At 39.8% G+C, this 20,100-nt stretch overlaps 1 protein-coding gene across 6 annotated transcripts in view; it reads right to left on the reverse strand.

Annotated features, from left to right (window-relative positions):
• Window positions 1-20,100, reverse strand: part of CPNE4 (copine 4) — a 485,131-nt gene that overhangs the window by 125,612 nt on the left and 339,419 nt on the right. For all 6 annotated transcript variants that reach the window (XM_072726854.1, XM_072726853.1, XM_072726857.1 and 3 more), the window contains one exon: window positions 787-858. In XM_072726854.1, the coding sequence (XP_072582955.1) occupies window positions 787-858 (72 nt within the window). The remainder of the gene's footprint in view (window positions 1-786; window positions 859-20,100) is intronic.

Consider the following 20,100-nt stretch of genomic DNA (forward strand, 5'->3'; position numbering starts at 1 on the left):
TATGTAACTGCCTTCTTTTCTCTTGCAACCTTTAAAATTCTTTCTTTATCACTATGTTTTTGCCATTTTAATTACTATGCCTTGGTGTGGACCTCCTTGGGTTGAGTTTGTTGGGGGATCTCTGTGCCAATTGAATCTGGATTTCTGTTTCCCTCCCCATATTCACAGCCACATGTAACTACTGAACACGTGATATATGGTTAGTGTAAGGTATGAATATTTTCTTTTATTTAACTTTGAATAATTTTATTTAAATTGAAATAATCACATGTGGCTACTGGCTACCAAATACAATAACATAACAAAGAGGAGAGCTAAATGGTGAGCTTTCTGGTCCTTAGAAAACAAACCTAACCTTGAACTAATTGCTTTTAGTGCATATTTTTAATTCTCAAAAAAAAAAGAAAGGCAAGGATAGGTAGTTTGATGATTTGAGAACCACAGACAATTCCATATTCTTTTTGTTCTCAACAACTCCATCTTTGTCCCCGACTAAAACATTTATTAATTGCAGACATGCTTAGTAGAAGTGAATGGCCTCACTTTCAAATCCTTTTTCTATCCCTTTTTCCTGGGGTAGAAGGATCAAAATTATATTGGCAAAAAGGAAAAAGAAAGAAAAATAGATAAGAAGGAAAAAGAAACAAGAAGGAGAGAAGTACTCTGGAAAGCTGAGCAGTTGTGGTATCAACTCCCAATAGTCAGAGGGTCTGCTTCCCATTGGCAAGTTCGGTCCAACCACTCCATCTGGGCACCTGGACAGAGGGCTGCTAATGGAGGACTTACCGTGATGGAGGACTTCCCTGCTGTGTTCCCATGCTTCAACAAGGATTTAGACAGTTTTCTCTGGGAAACGATCTACATAAAAGGAAACAAAAGATGGAGATATTAGTTATATGATTGTAGGTCTACTTTTTAATTTTTCCTTTATAAACTTCTACATTCACAACTCTACTTGAAATTGTAAAACTATGTCTACTTATTTTCTAGAGTTTCTCCATGAACCTTTCCTAAATACAAGTTATTACCTTCTTTTTTCTTACAGCATGTGATATAAAAGAGTGAAGGCATGAGAAATTACAGATGACTCAGTCAATTAGCAGGTGGCTTAATCTGAAGTATTACAACAAAGTTAGATGGGAAATGTTGAACAGGTATATTATAATAAAACAGATAAAATTTCAAAATGATCCCAAAAGGCACTAAAACCTCTGTGCAATGTGGGGGATAGGCTACAGGGAAGAAAAGAAACCCAAGGTCTAAATATACACTTCTATATCTATAATCTCTAGGGTTCTATTTTTAATATATTCATTACGAAGCTTTAAAGTCAATCATTAAGAAACTGATGCCCAGACGAGCCAAAAGGAGTAATTGAGGTCCTTTTCATGATTCAGTGTCAATGCACAACATGCAATGACAACTAAAGTTGCTATTATATTGGGAGCTATTCTAAACAGAACTTGGCCCACACCCTCTTTCTTCCTTTTTTTGAAGGAAATGTATGGCAAGGCATTGAGGTCCTGATGGTGATGCAGCCCATAATTCTCAAAGGAGAAAAGGCTTAAAAGAATCAAATGACAGCTGTGCTCTTGCTGAGGGAGAACAAAGTCACACCTTGCAATAGACAGCTTCTATCTAAGATGGCTCTCAATGGTCCTATTCATGCCATTGTGCAATTCTTTCTCCTTGAGTGTGGGATGGATCTAATAACTTGCCTCTAATGAATAGAATACTAGAAAAGTGATGGGGTATCCTTTTTGAGATTAGGTTACAAAATGAATCTGACTTCCTTCTTGATCATTTCTTTTCTGTTCTTTTATTTTATTTTCTTTTCTCTTCTTTCTTTTCTTTTCTTTTTCTTATCATCATTTCTTATTCTTCTCTCTCAGAGCCCTTGCACTGAGGGAAACAAGTTGCAATGTTGTAAGTAGCCCTATAGAGTGGCTCAGATGGCAAGGAATTGATGTCTCCAGCCAACAGCCAGTGAGAACCAGAGGACTGTCAACAGGCCCATGATGAGTTTGGAAACTGGTATTCTCCCAAGTTGAGCTCTTAGATAACTTCACCTTGACAGGAGCCTTGTGAGAGACCCTGATCCAAAGGACAGAGCCACCCTATCTTCTGGTTCTGTGAGATCATAAATGCTGGATTTTTAAAGCTGTCAAGTTTAAGAATAATTTTTTATGTAGCAATAGGTAAAAATATACATATTACTTACAGAATAGGAAAAGAAATCACTGTAAAACGTAGGGAGACAAATCCATTCTCCGATATCCTTATATCTTTTTGTGTCTGTGTTAGAGCAATGAAAATACTGAGTGTACTAGTGTCAAATGCAAAAAGTTCACAGAACTTTCCTAGGCCAAGCAGATTTAAAGATCCTGATTCTCAATTGGCAATATGAAGAGAAAAGAGTTATTTCTGTAAGAAATCACCTGGTTACTAATGATGATGATGATGATGATGATGATGGTAATGATGCAATGGGAACTCTCATTTAAGGAGTACATATTCCCAAAATATTTACTTAGCCTTCACTATATGCCAGCCTTGGTGCTAGGCACTAAGAATAGCAGTAGGAAAAGTCAGATGCAATATTTGACCTCATGGAACTTACATTCTAGTGGCAGAGATAAGACAAATAAGCAAATATAACTCATCACAAAAGAGAGATGCATTAGCTGTGATGAGAACAATAAATGGATAGATGGTGGGGTGGATGAGTAGACCATTTCAGAATCTTTTGCAGTATTCCAGGCAAGAGATGGTGGTGGTCATGGAAATGGAGAGAAGAGGGAGGAATTTGGAAATGGACTGAATATGAAGAGAGAGGGAGGTATGATAAATGATAAATGCATCATTGGATTAAGTGGTTGTGCCATTCATTGAAATAAGGGACACTAGACGAAGACATTAAATTTGGGGAGCAAAGAATATGTATTCAGGTTTGGGCAGAAAACAGACTGGAGTAGGCTGAAGAGGAGAGAAAGAGGGAAGGAAATGGAGCAAACACATGAAGACGATTCTTTCACTAAGTCTAGCTATAAAGTAAGGTAGAGAGAACAGAATCTGAAAGAAATGAGAAATTGAGTAACGTTGTTGTTTTAGTGGTCACTTTAATGTTAATTTTATTTCCCCCCAAATTTGGTATTTTTAATTTCCTTTTTTTTATAGGTGACAAAAATAGGACACAGAGTTTAAGTAACTTTTCCAAAGCCACAGGGCTAAAAGATAGTGTGGCAGAGATTTGAACAAGGGTCAGACTCCATAAATTGATCTCTAGCTTCATTTGACTGGCTCTCATGAAACAGATTCAGAAAATTTTCACTGCTGGATTTGCATTCTGTGTTTGCTTTTAAGCCCTGGATCTCATGTTTGTGTGCCTAACCCTCAATATGTAAACATGAAGAAGACTGTAAAGAAATGATTAAGTTTAAAAAAAAAACAAAAAAATTAAAAATAAAACAATTTTTAAAAGAAATGATTAAGTTAAACCTCAAGAATGGAGAAATCTGAAGACACTGGCTTTGGTTAAGGGCAGTATAGCATAATGATTAAGAACATAGTTGTTGGCTTTTTAAAATTCACAGCCAGCTATCAATAAAATTACATGAAAACATTTCAGATGATAAAGGAATTGACATTCCTTCTTATAATTACTTCTGAATCTAAATTCCTCATATTTTCCCACCCTATTTTCCCACCCTACTCATTAAGAAAGTTCCAGTAGTTCTTCTGTAGTCAGAATCATTATCCCCACTCCCTCCCCATTCACAGATTATCACTGGTTTTAGAAAGGCTACCATTTCTTAGAAAAATGTAGACATCATTTTTGAACTTGAGATGAACCAAAACCCAGAAGAAACACAGGAAACAAGGAGCAAAGGGATATTAGGAAGACTTTACAGTTTCTCTCCAGGGGGTTTTCAGCAAGGAGGAATAGGATAAACACATGAATAAATGACAAAAGAAGGGTCACTGGTAAGTAGCAACCAGGCCAACATCTAGTTAAAGTAAAGAAAGGCAAATACTCTATTTCCCAAGTAAATTTGGCCTCCAAAATACTTCTGTGCATAGTCACTATTTCATTTATTTTGGTATCCTACCCTTATGACTCCAAGTGACCCCAACAATGCTCTCAGTATTGTAAAAACCCACTCATTGGATTACTAGGTGTGGGTATGGGTATACTGTCTTTACAGACTGTGTCTTCCAAGATCCACATTTTCATTCTTCAAGCAAGACCAAGGGAGACTTAACTATAAGCACTCGAATAGTCACATTCTCTTTCCTCACTCTTATCTAGAAATGCCAACATTCCCATTTGTTGTGTGTGAAGAGAATGCTATTGTGTTCCAGCTCCTGACTTTTGCTCATGCTAAGAAGATAATCAATCTCCCCAGAAATATTCCTTCATGCATTTGGGTATAAAATGGCTAATCAAGAAGGCAATCAAACAAACTTATTTTATAGCCCCCAGCCCCTCATCTCCAAAGAATGAGTAATAATTAGGGTTTCAAGGCTTTCATTGTAATAAAGATCAACAAACAATGATCTTGCCATTCTTAGGACTGTTGGGCAAAAGTGGTGGGGATGGCCAGCTGTGTCAGTGATTTATAGAGAAAAGGCTATTTGTTGCAAATCTCACTTCTCATGTAGGCTCTCTTGCAGCTGAAGTGATGATGATGATGATGGTAATGATGCAATGGGAACTCTCATTTAAGGAGTACATATTCCCAAAATATTTACTTAGCCTAAGGCTTAGGAAAGGCCTTTAGATCTGGTCAGAGGACATTTGAGGCCAAAAAACAGCCAGCTCTGCCTGGCAAGAGGATACACTTGTTAGAAGTCCTCTAATTTAAGTAATATGCCTGACAGAGAATTTAAATCTGTAGATCATAAGGATTACTCACTGGACTTGAGAAAAGAGTGGAAGACCTGAGGGAGACCCTTACTACAGTGATAAGAAATACATAACAGAGATAAAGGGCTCACTGAATGAATTGAAAACATGCTTGATGGAAGGAACAGCAGGATGGAAGAAGCAGAGGGATGAATTAATGACCTAGAAGAGAGAGTAATGGAAATAATCAGGTTGAACAAGAGAGAGAAAAGAATTATACAAAATGAGAACAGGCTTAGAGAGAATTCAGTGATTCCAGCAAAGGTAATAACATTCATATTATAGGACTCCCAAAAGAAGAAGAGAGAGAAAAGGAGGCAGAAAATATATTTGAAGAAACAATAGCTGAAAACTTTCCTAATCTGGAGAAGGAAACAGCTATCCAGATCCAAGAGGCATAGAGAACTCCCACAAAAATCAACAAAAGCAGACCCACACGAAGACATATTGAAATTAAATTTGCAAAATATAGTGATAAAGAAAAAATATAGAGGCAGCAAGACCAAAGAAGTCAGTAACTTACAAGGGAAAAATCCATAAGGCTAGTGGAATATTTTTCAACAGAAACTTTGCAAGCTAGAAGAGAGTGGCATGATATATTCAAAATGATGAATGGGAAAAAACTGCAGCGAAGAATATTCTATCCAATTAAGGCTATCTAGTATAGAAGGAGAAATAAAGAGTTTCCCAGAAAAACAAAAACTAAAGGAGTTTATGACCATTAACCCAGCCCTACAAGAAATATTAAAGAGTGGAAAGAAGAGAAAAAAGATACAGTATCAAGGAAGGAAACACAAAAGCAGTAAAAATGAATATTTCTGTAAAAGAAATCAGTTAAGGAACTCACCAAAAGGATATAAAATATAATAAATCATATCTAAAATATGAAGAGGAGCAGAGAAAGAATGGGATCAAACTTTAATGACCATTAACCTAATATAGACTGCTATATGCAGAAGAAGTTATATACAAACATAATGGTAACAATATATAAACAATACAATAAAACCATAAATAAACAATAAAAACCATAATAAATATGCAAAGAATAAAGAGAAAGAAATCCAAGTATATCATTAAAGCAGCAAAACATGGAAGAGAGAAAGACAAGAAAGAATCAGTAAATCTTCAGAAACAACTACAAAACAAGTAATAAAGTGGCAATAAGTACATCTCTCTCATTAATTACTTGGAATATAAGTGTACTAAGCACTCCAATCAAAAGACAGAGGATGACAGAATGGATAAAAAACCAAGAATCCTCTATATGCTGCCTACTGGAACTCATTTTAGACTAAAGATAGAAGCTCTCTAATTTGATTCTTTTCCACCCTACAGTGGGGTCATAATTGCAAACCTTACCATTCAACAAAAAGGTGAAGTATAGGGGGAGGAAATAGAAGTTGAAACATTCTTTTTAGCAAAGTTGGACCAGAAGGACATCAGTGCCATGTGTGCTCTGCATTTACAGATGGATCAGGGGAGGAAGTGCTTCTTTCCTTGTGAAGTGGAAAATATTCTAACAGCATGGGTCCTCATTTTTCAGGAAAGTCCACTGTTTCATTTGGGTGAACAGTAACAAAGCCAGGAGAATAAAAAGTACTTTGGCCAATATTTCAACAAGTGTACATTCAACTGAACTTTCTTTCAAAGTCTTTTAAAACAGTCATTCTGGGATGCCTGGGTGGCTTAGTGGTTAAACCTCCCTTTGGCTCAGGATGTGATCCTGGAGTCGTGGGATTGAGTCCCACATCGGGCTCCCTGTATGGAGCCTGCTTCTCCCTTTGCCTCTGTCTCTTTCTGTCTCTCATGAATAAATAAAGTCTTAAAAAAATAAAACAGTAATTCTGGGGACTAGATAGTCATTTTTTGTGAGACTGCTTTTACTGAAAATGTCTTCAGATTCTCTTTTGAAATTTCTTTAAGACTTTGTTGTAACAAAAAACATTTACTGAACAACTTCTCTGTGCCAGGCACTGTTCTGAGGCTATAGTGGTGAACAGATGAGAAACCTCCTTACAGTATTGACAGTCACATCTCCGGTCTGAATCAGAATTGATTACCTCCAAAGCATGTATCAGAGAACTTTTATTTCTTAAAAGGAAAGTACATACAACAAGAAAAAACTCTGTGGAAGTAAGTCTGGAAATCACAGGATCAGAAAAAGTTTGATAGCTCAACTGCAGGACATCAACAAAGCTTTATTTTCAAATGCCCCTGAGTACATCCAGGTAAGAAATATTTCTTACACTTGCCTGATACCACAACCTTTAGTCAAGGAGCATCTCTAGTTTTGCAAACTAGCAATTACTATGACCACCACTACAGAAAACACTCAAAGTTTCCTGATGGCTCACTAGCAGAGAGAGAAGACATGCCCAGATCCTCTCAGGCTTTACTACTGCAAAGCTGGCAGCGCTTCCCACAGCTGGCATTGGCATCTCCTTGCCTAAAGATTTTTTTTGGTATCCTTGCCTGTTGTCTACAGGTGCGGCAGGCTGAAAGTGAGGAGGATTAATACCCTTGGCAGTGAACATCAACCAATGACTGATGGACTTTGGTACAGAAATCCCCCAGTTCTTTTGCCCCAGGGAGGTGGGGGTGACTCTGTGGTATCTGTTCTACATAGGTACTGTGTTTCCCCCCTGGGATGAAGCTCTAGTTGTTCCAGTGGTGATTTGTTAGACAATGCACCCTTTACTTTTGGCTACTTCCCCTTTCCTGTGTCACTTCTCCACTCCCCTTTTGATTTTTCCTTCACCTCCCAAATAATCTACCTGCTCTCAAGTCTTTGTCTGCTTCTGGGAAAGACAACCCAAACTTTTCCTCTGTGCTAGATAACATGTTGAGTGCTTCACACATGTTATCTCGTTGCTGTTATTTAATGATCAACCCTCTTTCTTCCCCCAAGCAATTGGAATGACAGAGGCAAGCCTTGGAGAAAATAAGGAGTTTTATCTAAGGTCACATAATGTTATGGGCTAAATTGTGTCCTCTCAAAATTCATATGTTCAAGTCCTAAACCACAAAGTGCTTGTATTTGGAGGTAGGGACTTTAAGGAGATAATTAAGGTTAAATGAGGGTGGAGCCCCCCCTCATTTAGGGGCAGCTCCCCTAATCCCATAGCACTAGTGTCCTTATAAGAAGAGGAAGATATAGTGGAGAACTTTCTCTCTCTGCATATGTACACAGGAGAAAGGCTATGTGAGGCCATAGAGCACAACTGCTTGTAAGTCAGCAAAAGAGGCCTCACCACAAACTGACCCTGCTGTCACCTTTATCTTGGAAGCCAGTCTCCAGAATTATGGTAAAATAATTGTCTGTTGTTTAAGACACCAGTCTGTGGTATTCTGTTATGGCAGCTCTAACAAGCTAAAATACACATACCTCATAATAGTTGAAGCCAGGATTCATTCCATCATTGAATAAATATATGTTGAATATTATGTGATGGGCATTGAAAATATAGTGAAGACACAAGGCAGGCAGGAGCACTGCCCTCTCAGAAATAGCCACACAATACACATGACAAATTTGCAAGGAGAAGCATAATCATGCCATGAAGTAAGACAGGCCTGATCCAGGAGGTCAGGTAAGGCATTTCTGAAGAAACTACTCCTGACCTGAGAGCTTCTGGAAGAGAACTGAAGAGTCAGAGGGGAGGGATGATGCTCTGAGTGGCAGGAACTGTAGATCAGAAGGGCATGAGTATGAGGAGACTGGTGAGTATGAAGACAGAAAGAAGACCTTTAATTTATAGAGACTAGGCTCTTGATGGCTTTGCACTCTGACACCAAGTGCTTTAGCAATCTTGGCTTATGCTAGGCTAAAATTGACCCCCCAAAGATATTCATACCCTAATTCTTAATATCTCTGCATATTACCTTATATGGCAAAAAAAAAGTCTTTATAGCTGTAATTAAGTTAAGGATCTTAAAATGGGTAGATTATTGTGGATGGACCCTAATGCAATCCCAGTGTCCTTATAAGAGAGAACCAGGGGATGGGGAATATGATAACACACACTCAGAAGAGAAAAAACCATTAAGATGGAGTGGGGAGAGACATGAAGACACTAGACATTGGACCCTGGACACTGGATATTTGGAGTCATGTGGCCACAAGCTAAGGAATGCTGGCAGCCACCAGAGGTTGGGGAAGGCAAGGAATGGATTTTTCCCTAAAGCTTTCAGAAAGAACATAACTCTGTTGACACCTTGATTTCAGACTTCTGTCTCTCCAGAACTGTGAGAGAATATATTTGTACTATTCTAAGCCACCATGTTTGTGACAATTTGTAATTGTAAACACAGAGAACTAATGGATGGAGTTAGCCCATGATGAGGTTCAAAGTTCAGGAAAGGATGCAATGATGCCTTAGTGATGACTCATTTTAGGGAATCCCCACCTATCCATTTTCCTCCCCAGGACTTCTGGGCAATATCACTTCAGGTGGTAGAAATCAGACCTGCTCAAGATATAGATTATGCTAGAAGGGATTTCTCTTGTTGTTCTCCCTCCATTTCCTGGTTGTCTTGTTCTCACTGCTGACCTAAAGGACCCACAATCTTGTCCAAACAGAGTGTAACTCCTGAGATCTTTGGCCTCTCCTATGCACTAAACGAAAAAAAACCTTCAACAAGTGTGCTTTTCCTTATGCTATTCCCTCTGCCTAGGATGACTCATACCCTCTCTCCACAGCTAGCAAATCGTATTCATTTTTCAAGACCCACATTAGAAGTTTTCATTAGTTGCTGTGTAGGAGGCAAGTGGTCACCTGTGGGACATAGAAGAGCTTCCCCTTGGCTCTTTATGTTTGACATCCCTACCTTACCCTACCTAGCACCCTCCAGCAGCACCAGCAGCCACATGGCCTGGGAATTTGTCAGAAATGCAGAATCTCAGGCCCACCCTACACATTCTGAATCAGAATGTGAATTTCAATGAGATCCTCAGGTGATTTGCATGCATATTAAAGTTGAGAAGCACTGGGCTAGAAAGTGAGAATTGAATGTAGACAGTTTTATTACAATACAATCAGATTTTAAAGATTTGGAAAAGGGCTTTTAAATTAATCTATTCTGCTGATTTAGACTTTCATTAATGGGCAAAGTTGTAGGAATGAAGAAAGGTACATGCTGAAGCTTTATCAGGTATTCAGGGGAGAGGACATGTGACATGCGTGTGTGCATACATTTTATGTAAATTCAGTACAGTCCTTGCTTCCCCAGGGGAGACCTACAGAAGGAAAGCTCTGGGGTGAATGATTCAGAATGACAGGAGCAATGGGTGATCTACTGGTTTGGGCTTCTCATCTTAAGCTTTCTATTAAGCAGGATTCTAATTACTTCAAGTGTAATTACAGGCTTTACCCTTTCTCTGACTTCTTTAGCAAGGGATGGAGTGGAGAGAGAGTTTCAGAGAGGGATTTAGGACTGCTGTGTATTCCACCTTGTGTTATCCACCTTTGCCTCTGATGATGAGGGTAAGGCCTCCTCCTCATCACAAGTGACCTGGCTCAGAGGCCACCCTCCCCAGCCCCCAGCCATACTACACGGCAATCAAGAGAAAGAGAAAGACCTGCCTTCTCCAAAGCATCTCAGTGCCCAGGACAGAGCATTTTGTCAGGTCAAGGGTACAAGGCACCTTTTCAACCACCACACTTGGCAGTCTGTGACTTGTCTTCAGTGAGGCTTGCAACCAAATTAGTAGTTCATGGGACAGAAGAGGATTGGAGAAATTCTTTGACCATTTCTAAGTGAAAGAAGCAAACTCCAACTTTGTGGTTGTCAGAGTATTTTTATTACTATTCAACAGGTGAAAGAACCAGGGGATCAAACATAACTAAGGTCACACAACTATTACAATCATAATAAATACCGCTTCAAGAGTACCTAATATGTGCCAGCTACTGCTCTAAACTACCTTATGTGTATTGATTTATTTCTCGTGACAGCCCTATGAAGTAGTACCATATGCCCATTTATGGTTAAGAACACTGGGTATAGAGAGTGTATTGGTTTGCTAGTGCTGCCATAATAAACTACCACAAACTTGGTGGCATAAAACAACAGAAATGTATTATCTCCTGGTTCTGGAGGGCAGAGGTCTGAAATCAAGCCATGTGGCCATATTCCCTCTGGAGTTTCTTAAGGAGATTTCCAAAGCTTGTCTCTTCCAGTTTCTGGTACCTGCCATTGTTCCTTGACTTGTGGCTACATCCCTCTATTTCCTTCATGTGGTACTCTCCTTCCCCATCTGTGTCTGTCCTCTGGTGCTTTTCTACAAGGACACTTATTATTGGATTTAGAGCCTACCTGGATAATCCTGGATGATGTCACCTTGAGATCCTTTACTTAATTAGATCTGCAAAGACTCTTTGTTTAAATAAAGTTATGTTCACAGATTATAGGGTTAGGACGTAGACATACCTTTTTTGGAGCCACCATCTGGCCCACTACAGAGAGGCTAGGTAGCTTGTTCAAGGTCCTACAGCCAGAAAGCAGCAGAATTGGGATTTGAATCTAGTTAATCCAGCTCCATTCCCTTAACTGCAGTGGCAGTTGCTACCATGTTTCTATACACGTATGTGGCACCTTGTGTCAAGGACCTTAAAATGTGTGCCTGAATATTCCACTGCTATTAATTTATTTTTAAAAAATCAGTATCAGAGAGCATGAGGATATATAAAACACAATGCTTATTTAAGGGCTGTTTATGATTGTGGAAAACTACAAACAGTCATAGTGTCCACTGTATGGGACATTTGACATGATTTACCTGATTTTTGCTATCATGGAATACTGTGTAGCCCTTAAAACAGTTAATGTAGAAATACATATATTAACATGGAAAGACATTCATGATGTATTTTTATGAGAAAAAAGCAAGCAACAAAAGGTATGTATAAATGACCAAATGGTTATTTAAAAAAAGAACTATATGTATGTGCTTACATAGAAAAAATCTGGAAGAATATGAACCAGAATGTTTACTAGCTATCTCTCCATGTTGTGAAGAAGGATGGTTTTATTATTTATTATTTTTATGTATTTCTGAATAGTTGGGGTTTTTTAATTTTTAAAAACTTTTTATTTATTTATTTGACACAGAGAGCCAGAGAGCACAAGTTGGGGGGATGGCAGAGAGACAGGGAGAAGCAGGATCCATCCCAGGATCCTATGATCATGATCCGAGCTGAAGGCGGGTGCTTAACCAGCTGAGCCACCCAGGTGTCCCTTTTTCTGAATAGTTTTTAAAATGGGCTTGTATTGCCTTTACATACAGAGAAACAATGAAGCCACTCCTTACAAATAATGAGGTGGAGGGATGGAAAATCTTGCTTGTTTTACAGGGAAGTCATGTGGAAGAAGTTCTTGCGTGTCTGGAAGAGCCTGAGATGTGGGCCCTGCCACAAAGTTGAGGGAGGGTCTCTGGAGCAAAAGTCTCTAGAAGTTGCCACAGTCCAATATCTGGTGTACCTGGGGACATAATGATTTAAACTCCCCACAGTTGTGGACCCATGGGCATCCTTAACTTGCTCCTTACTAGCATTCCAAACCTTCTTGGGTCTCCTCTGTAATCAAAAGCATTACAAAGGACCAGAATCAGAGGGATGATGCAAGCTTTGTTATCATTTTTCTTAGGGATCATTCTCTCAATCTTGCATCAAAAGTGCAGGCAGGGGCTCCTGGGTAGCTCAGTTGTTAAGAGTCCGACTCTTGATCTCAGCTTAGGTCTTGATCTCAGGGTTGTGAGGTCAAGCCCAATGTTGGGCTCCACACTGGGCATGGCTCTACTTAAAAAAAAAAAAAAAGTACAGGCAAGTGTTGCAGACTGGCCAAGGTGTACAATCGCTCAGTAGTTGCAGTGGGGATGGTGTCTGGGAGTCAGGAGGTCTGGGTTTAACTCATGACTCCTGCACTTAAAAATGGTGTGCACTTAAGCAGGTTACTTGAAGGTTCAAGTGGCTAACAGAAAATGAGGAAATAATGGTACTTTCCCCACAGGGCTTTTGTGAGGATTAAAGGAGATAATGTATGCAAAGTTTTCAGCATAAGGTCTGGCAGTACAATGTAAGAACAGCTGCTCTGCTTTCTGCCTGAAACTCTTTTCTGGATTTCTTCACATGGCTTGTACCCATACTTCATTCTCGTCTCTACTCAGAAAGGGCCCTCCCTGACTTTCCTATCTAAATTAGCACCCGCCCCCTGCCTACCACTCTCTATTCTTTATCCTGTTGGGGTTCCCTTCATAGCACTATCATTGTCTATTATATTATGTAGGAATAGATAAACTCCATGAGAACAGGGCTTTATCCCCTTTGCTCTTGGCTGATGCCCTAGTGTTTAGAAGAGTGTCTGGCATGTAATAGGTGCCCATTAAATGAATAAATAAATTCATACATAATTATTTGGATGAGTGAATAAATGTATATAAGCTTTTAAATTATTATTTCTAGCATTAAATGCATTATTCACTGAATGAATGCATACCAGTTATTTAAACCTGGTTGCTATCCTTAATTGGTATATGAACAATAGGTCCATGCCAAGGGAAGGATGAAGCCTAAACACTACAAGCTGCTCAGACTCTTTGGTCCAGAAATATTTCAGAGAAATACTAGTGGGGTGTCTATTTGCAGATGGATGTCACAGGTCTCCCTGAGCTAGGAGAAAGAGACTATTTAGATAAAGGAGTCAATTTAACAACTCATGAAAAAGGTTGCTTCCTTCTTGACCTTGGTTAGCAGTCTTACGATGATAGTAGCATTTAGGGAGAATTGCTACTCCACTTTTTCCAATCTGCAAATGGTTGTAGAAATTGAATGTGTTGCAGTAGGCAATATGGTATAATGGGAAGGCAAGTACTGAAATCAGATCAGCTCAGGTGTGAATCTTAGCTCTACAACTTGCTGTCAGCATGATCTTGGATGGATTAGTTGAGCTTGTACAGCTGAGTTCTTGATCTAACAAATGGAGAAGATACTGGCTTCATGTAACCTGGTATCTGGGATACTAAAAGGCCTCCAGAATATCAGTCTCTTCCTTGCAACTGACCACTAGTGAGAAAGTCAGTAGGAAGATTTGGGAGATCTGTAAAGGGATATAGATCTTTTTCTTCCCAAGTCGTCAAATGGAAGCCCAGAGGTAGTATACCTTAGGGGCTTGGGGGGAACCACTGAATACTCTGAATGTGAATCCAAATGCCTGTTGTTGCATCTTGACTTTGACCCTAATGACACGCATGTAATCTTGGGCTAGTGATGATAGCCATAAGGATGATGGTGATAATGTCATCAGCACCAAGCTCAGAAATGCTGGTACATGATTAGCACTTAGTAAATGTTAGCTATGGAGGTGATTTATTATCATGAAGGGACCATAAGCTATATTGCCTAAACTTGGACAATTTGAAAATGAAAGGCGACAGTGTTAATAATTAAATCCTGGCAATGGGTATAAACTAGGATGACCTGGGCAAATGCAGTCATAGGTTACCATAACGGTATCACGATACCTTACATGTAAGAATGAATCCCCCTCTCCTTGGAAGTAGTTAAGCAGAGGCTTAGAAGCACCAGAGAGCAGAATCCCACTCATCCAACAAAACTCAACCTTGCTTTTGTTTTCCTCCCCATTTCAAGCTTTTCTGATTCTACCGGAGTTCTGTCTGCAAATTTACTGTGATACTAATTTTCTTGGTTTGATTCTCACTGGGGAGAGAGAGGTTTGGAGCAATTCTACTCCCTTGTTTCCAACAACTGGCTTGGGAATATGTGCTGACCTAAGCCTCCAGTGGGCAGACGCCAAGCAAGTGTGGGTGAAGCACATTAATCAGCACACTCACTGTCTCACCTGCCCTGCCCTCATGTACAGAGAAGCCCCAAAGGCTCACATTCCATCTAAAACAAAGTTAATGAATTCAGATCTGGCCTCATTTTGTCCTTGAATCTGAAACCAAGACATCTGGGAATGATTTTGTAACCCAAGCAGTTACTGTTTCTTCTCCCCTTAAACTTTATCAGGTTAATTCAACATAAAAAATTTTTCTTTCCCAAATTAGACTTGAACTGGAGATTCTAGGCTTTGGGGGAATGTCAGAACCTCTCTTCAGTTCCAATGATGCTTCCTTGACTTATTCCTTATTAGTGCTCCAAGCCCTCCATGGTCTCTTCTGTAATAAAAAATGGTATTACAGAAGATCATAGTCAGATTACCCAAGTGAACCTTCCTCCCTGTGGGAACTGGAGTGGGGTGGTGGAAATGAAGCCTTTACCTGAAGCGTCTGCAAAATGCTCACTTAAAAACCTAACAGCATAGCTGCACAAATATCTTGCCCCAAAACCTTTCCCTCACACTTCCCAAAGTAGACTTCTTTATATATTCTAAAGTTCTCTGAAGTTTATCTATATAATACTTCTGCATCATAGTCATGACACAGAACTCATGAATATGAGTTCTCTGAAGTCAGTGTATAGGACTTATTATGATGTTTTTACTAACATTTATTGCAATTTTTTCTGCTTATAGAGGTGATATATATTCCTTTTAGAAAATACAGAAAAACATGGAGGTGACATTAAAAATCACTCACAATCCCACCTCCCTGCCATCACTGTTGTCATCTAAAAATACATCCTCCTAGTCTTTTGGCCTGGGAAGAAATGGGCACTTTAATAGCTAGTACCATATTTTTTTCTCACCTTTGGGAGAGAAGACAAAAGAGAATTTAGTTTTCATATGGCTACAGTTGATATTCAGAAAAGTTTGTGATAATCAGTTACTAAATTTCATAAGCAGCCTAAATGAAAAGAAAAGAAGAAATCTTCACAAATTTTAAAATAATTGTACCATACTTTATAAAGAGTCTGAATACCTTAGTTTTGGTAAGTAAAAATATTTACCAAAGAATTAATATTAGAGCTATTGTTCTATTTGGTGAATCAAATTTTTGGTAATTTGACTTCAGCGAATTGGCTGTTTGGCATATTGATAATTCAGTTCATGTGCTACAGTGTTTCATGCTTCAGGGCCAAGACAAGTACAGGACATTTTTATTTAAGGGACTTAGGATGCTGATAAGTAAGAAAGTACAGCAAGACAACTTTTATAGGAGAAAAGCAAAGGCCAGGTGGTGGAGAGAGCATTGCAAACACCATCAAGACAGGGTTCAGCTTGAATTTTTAAAGGTCAGTAGTTCTGAACTGTAGCAAAAAGGACTGGAATGAAAGCTGGCTGGAAACAAGCAAGAGTGGGTGCTGTGCTAGAGGTCCCAGGTGGCCTTCAACTCAATTGGCGTATTTGGCTCCCTATGGGGAAACAGGCCCAGGGGAAATTGTGGGGTGGGCTGGGAGATGAGTGCCCCATTCTGTCCTGGCTTAAAGAGTTGGGACCAGCACAAACACCTAGAGTTGCTTTCAGCGGTGACACATCAGTTCTTTCAAATTCTCATCCATTTTCCAGATCTCTTGTTCTTTTCTCCTTACTCATTTGGAGCCAGTAGAGGTATCATATTACTGTCAATGTGTGGAACAGGGCTTGTAAACACAGGCCCATTTTAATTGCCACTAAATATATCTTTTAAAAACTATTTTTGAAATTAAGTAGACATGAGAAGGTGCTTTCCTGTGGGGCACTTAGGTGGGAACACAATGTGTGGCTGAATGACATCCATGACTTTGCAAGAAGGAAAGACCTCATGCTAACAGATGATGTGAGAAGGGCCTAGGGGTGGGGAGGTAGGGGATGGAAACTATCCTGAAGAGAGATGAGAATGCAGGAGGGGATGCTTGTTTTCAGAGACAAGAGGAAGAAAGAGATGAATAAGAATTGCTGACTATTAGAACTGGAAGGAATTTAGAGATTAATCAGGACAAAACCTTCCCTTTATAGATGAGGTCACCATATCACCAAGAGGTAAACAAACTGCCCAGTGTGACATAAGGAGTTGCTGGCAGATCCAGGACCTAGGGCTCGCACTCCAGGGCAGGACACCATAAAGGAGATTTAAAGGTACAAAAGGAAGACTCCAGACAAAGCAGAAGGATTTTCCTAGGATCCGAATTTTAGATTTGCTTGTCAGACAAAGACAGAAAAAAAAAAAAAAAAAAGGCAAGAATTAATGTTACTCTCCTTGGAGAACTGAGGGCTTGCTAGCCAACAATCACGCTATGTGAATCCCACCTGCCTAACAAAGTCAGTAAGCATGGAGAGACCACTTCCTGGGACTTCTCAGCCAGCCCATGGTAGCTGAGATGATGGTATTTATTTATGACATCATTTATCACTCATGTGGTTTCTGCCTGCAGTAATTTGGCAAAGTTAGGGAAAGCTTTTCATGTGAGAAGCAGAAGGGAAATGAGTTACCTGCTGTAATGTGTAAATTTAACTTCCCTGAGCCATCAATTTTATGCCATGAGAATATTAAATGTTATGCAACAAAATACCAACCTGTGGAATCTCAGTGTGAGCATTTCAATGAGCTTGGATAGCACCTTCTGCACTGTTACATTTCCAGTGTCAGCTGGTTGGGTCCAACCCATCCTGAAACCAAATTCCCACTGACCATTGACAACTTTGATCTGCCAATCCTTTCAGGGGCCATTGTGGTTGATGTAATCCTAACATTCACCTGTATCAGGAAGGGAACCAGTGGCCCGGCTAATAGGTCCATTCAACTACACTTAGTGGAGGGGAGTTAAGATCTTTAAGAAAGTAAATGCTAAATTCCTGTATGTGATCCTATGTAAAAATTACGAAACAACTTTTTTCTGCTCTCTAGATGTTTTCTTTGTCCTCCTTAATTTCTCCAGACAATTGCCCTAAACATTAGTTCTTTCATAATTAAAACTAGTGATTCAGTGTCCAGGAGACTTATTAGCATTCCTCCTGCAAGACCCTGGGGGAGTTGGTTCTCAAACTGTGGCCCCCCACCAGCAGCATCCTCATCACCTGGCATCTTAGAAATGCAAATTATTGGGCTTTTTGCTAAATCCACTTAATTAGAAACTCTGAGGGTGGGGCCCAGCACTCTGGGTTTTAATAAGCCTCCAGGGATTCTGATTAGAGCTCAAGTTGGAGAACTGTTGCTCCGTGGGAAGGCAGTGCATGATTCCTCTCTCATGAATGAGGGTTCAGAGCTTCCCAGACTGCACAGGACTCCTTTAAGGGATCATAGATTTCTCTGCCCTACTTATGATGACAGAAAGCAGGACATTCTTGGTTTTAACAGATGTCCTCTGCCCTTTGGGGGAAGAATTACATTAAAGTATAGCTACATGACAATGAAGAGAGGACAGTTGTAACTATACTCTGAGCCATGGAGAAGAGGAAATGCCCACAAGAAAAGCAATGATGAGACACCCAGGGAAGGTGGGGGGTGGTGTGCAATCACTGAATTTGGTTAGTGGGGTGCTCAACTCGGTTGAGGATGAAAAGACCAGGAGGAGGCACTTTCTGGGTGCTGATTTTATAAGGTTCTGGTTTGGGGAGGTTGAAACATTGATACTATTTAAGAAACCATGCTGTATTTAGAGTAAATTCAGTATGCAGACCTGAAGGAAAGAAGACCAAGGTGGTTTTTCTTTTTTTGCAAGACAATTCCTATGTTGTCTCTATCAGCTTCACATGAGGTAAACAAACAAACTTAAAAAAAAAAAACCAATAAAACAAAAATCTAGCTAGGTCAGCTCTGTGCTTTGCATTGACACTATATTCCAATTTATACTGGTCAGTGACGAGCTATGATGGGCTTTGGAGCCAAACATATCTGCCTTTGAGTTCCAGCTCCACCATCTACCAGCTGTGTAGACTTAAATAAGCCACTCAGCTTTATTCGGTGTGTTTCCTCAAATGTAAATGAGGATAATGGTAGTGCCTACATCCCAGGGATGTCCAGCTGATTAATTTAAGTGAGGTTTTGCAAACGCCTAGCCCAGTGACTCGTAACTACAAGTACCTAGGGAAAGGTAACTGCTACCTTTACTGTTCTCATTATTTCTGACTCAGTGTCCCCACTGCATTTGGTGTGCAAAGAAGTGGAAGAATTTGAGCATAACTGGACTAGTTAAAAAGCAATGAAAGAAAGTGAGGGCACCCCTTTAAAGAAGGTCTGCTTGTTATTCTTAGATGGTGAGGGATCATCATAGCTCTCCTTGGCATGCCCTCTGTTGGGTGCAGCAGGAGAGGGGCTTAGCTCCTAGTCTTCTTTCTGCCAACAGAAATCCAAGGACAGTCTCCAAGCTCACCCAGAAGGAGAACACAGCTTTCTGGGCCCCCTACATCTCTGTGATTCGCCCCCCTCAGCCATCTGCTGAGAACACACAGTTCTGCCTAGAGTGCTCTTGGAGGACATGATCCTTCATTTGGCATTATTGCTAGGTGCTAAGTCACTGGCTGTGCTTGTACTCAACTTCATGGCCAATGCCCGTTTCTAGCATGCTGAGGGCTGCTATTTTCCTTTGCTAAAAGCCACGAGTCCCACTGTTTCACATGGCAGAGTGAGAATGTGGCCAACTCACCTGGACAGGGCAAGTACCTGTAGACAGCTTTGAGGAGACAGCTCTGAATGTGTGACTTCCAGCATGGGTTTTGGGATGTCACTTTCTCTCTCCTTTTGGGCCTTCGTTGTGCTAAGACAGGAATTAGAATACCTGACCCCAATTATTTCAGAGATCTCGGTTGAAATCATTTTTACTTAAAAATAGTATGTATAGGGGTGACTGGGTGGCTCAGTTGGTTAAGCGTCTGGTTCTTGATTTAGGCTCAGGTCATGATCTCAGGGTCCTGGGATTGAGCTCTGAGCTCATGCTCTCTCTCTTTCTTAAATAAATAAATAAATAAATAAATAAATAAATAAATAAATAAATAAAATCTTTTAAAAATGGTCTGAACAAAGTTACACACACACACACACACACACACACATACACACAGAGAGACTCATTTGACTAAAGTTTTCAATAAACTTGAGGCAAAGTCCTAACTTCGGTTTTACTAATTGCCCAGAACATGGGTGTTTTGTCAGAATGTTTTCATCCATTTCACTTCCACCTTCACTCCTGAAACAAAGCTGGCTCCTAGATATGTTGATTCTTCCCATCATTTCCTAGATTCTCAAGTCTTTAATCATAGCTTCCATATTTTGAATGCTCCTTCCTGCTGGGGACTCCACTAAGCACCTTATATGTATT

This window comes from Vulpes vulpes, chromosome 11, assembly GCF_048418805.1.
Source record: "Vulpes vulpes isolate BD-2025 chromosome 11, VulVul3, whole genome shotgun sequence".
Lineage (NCBI taxonomy): Eukaryota > Metazoa > Chordata > Mammalia > Carnivora > Canidae > Vulpes > Vulpes vulpes.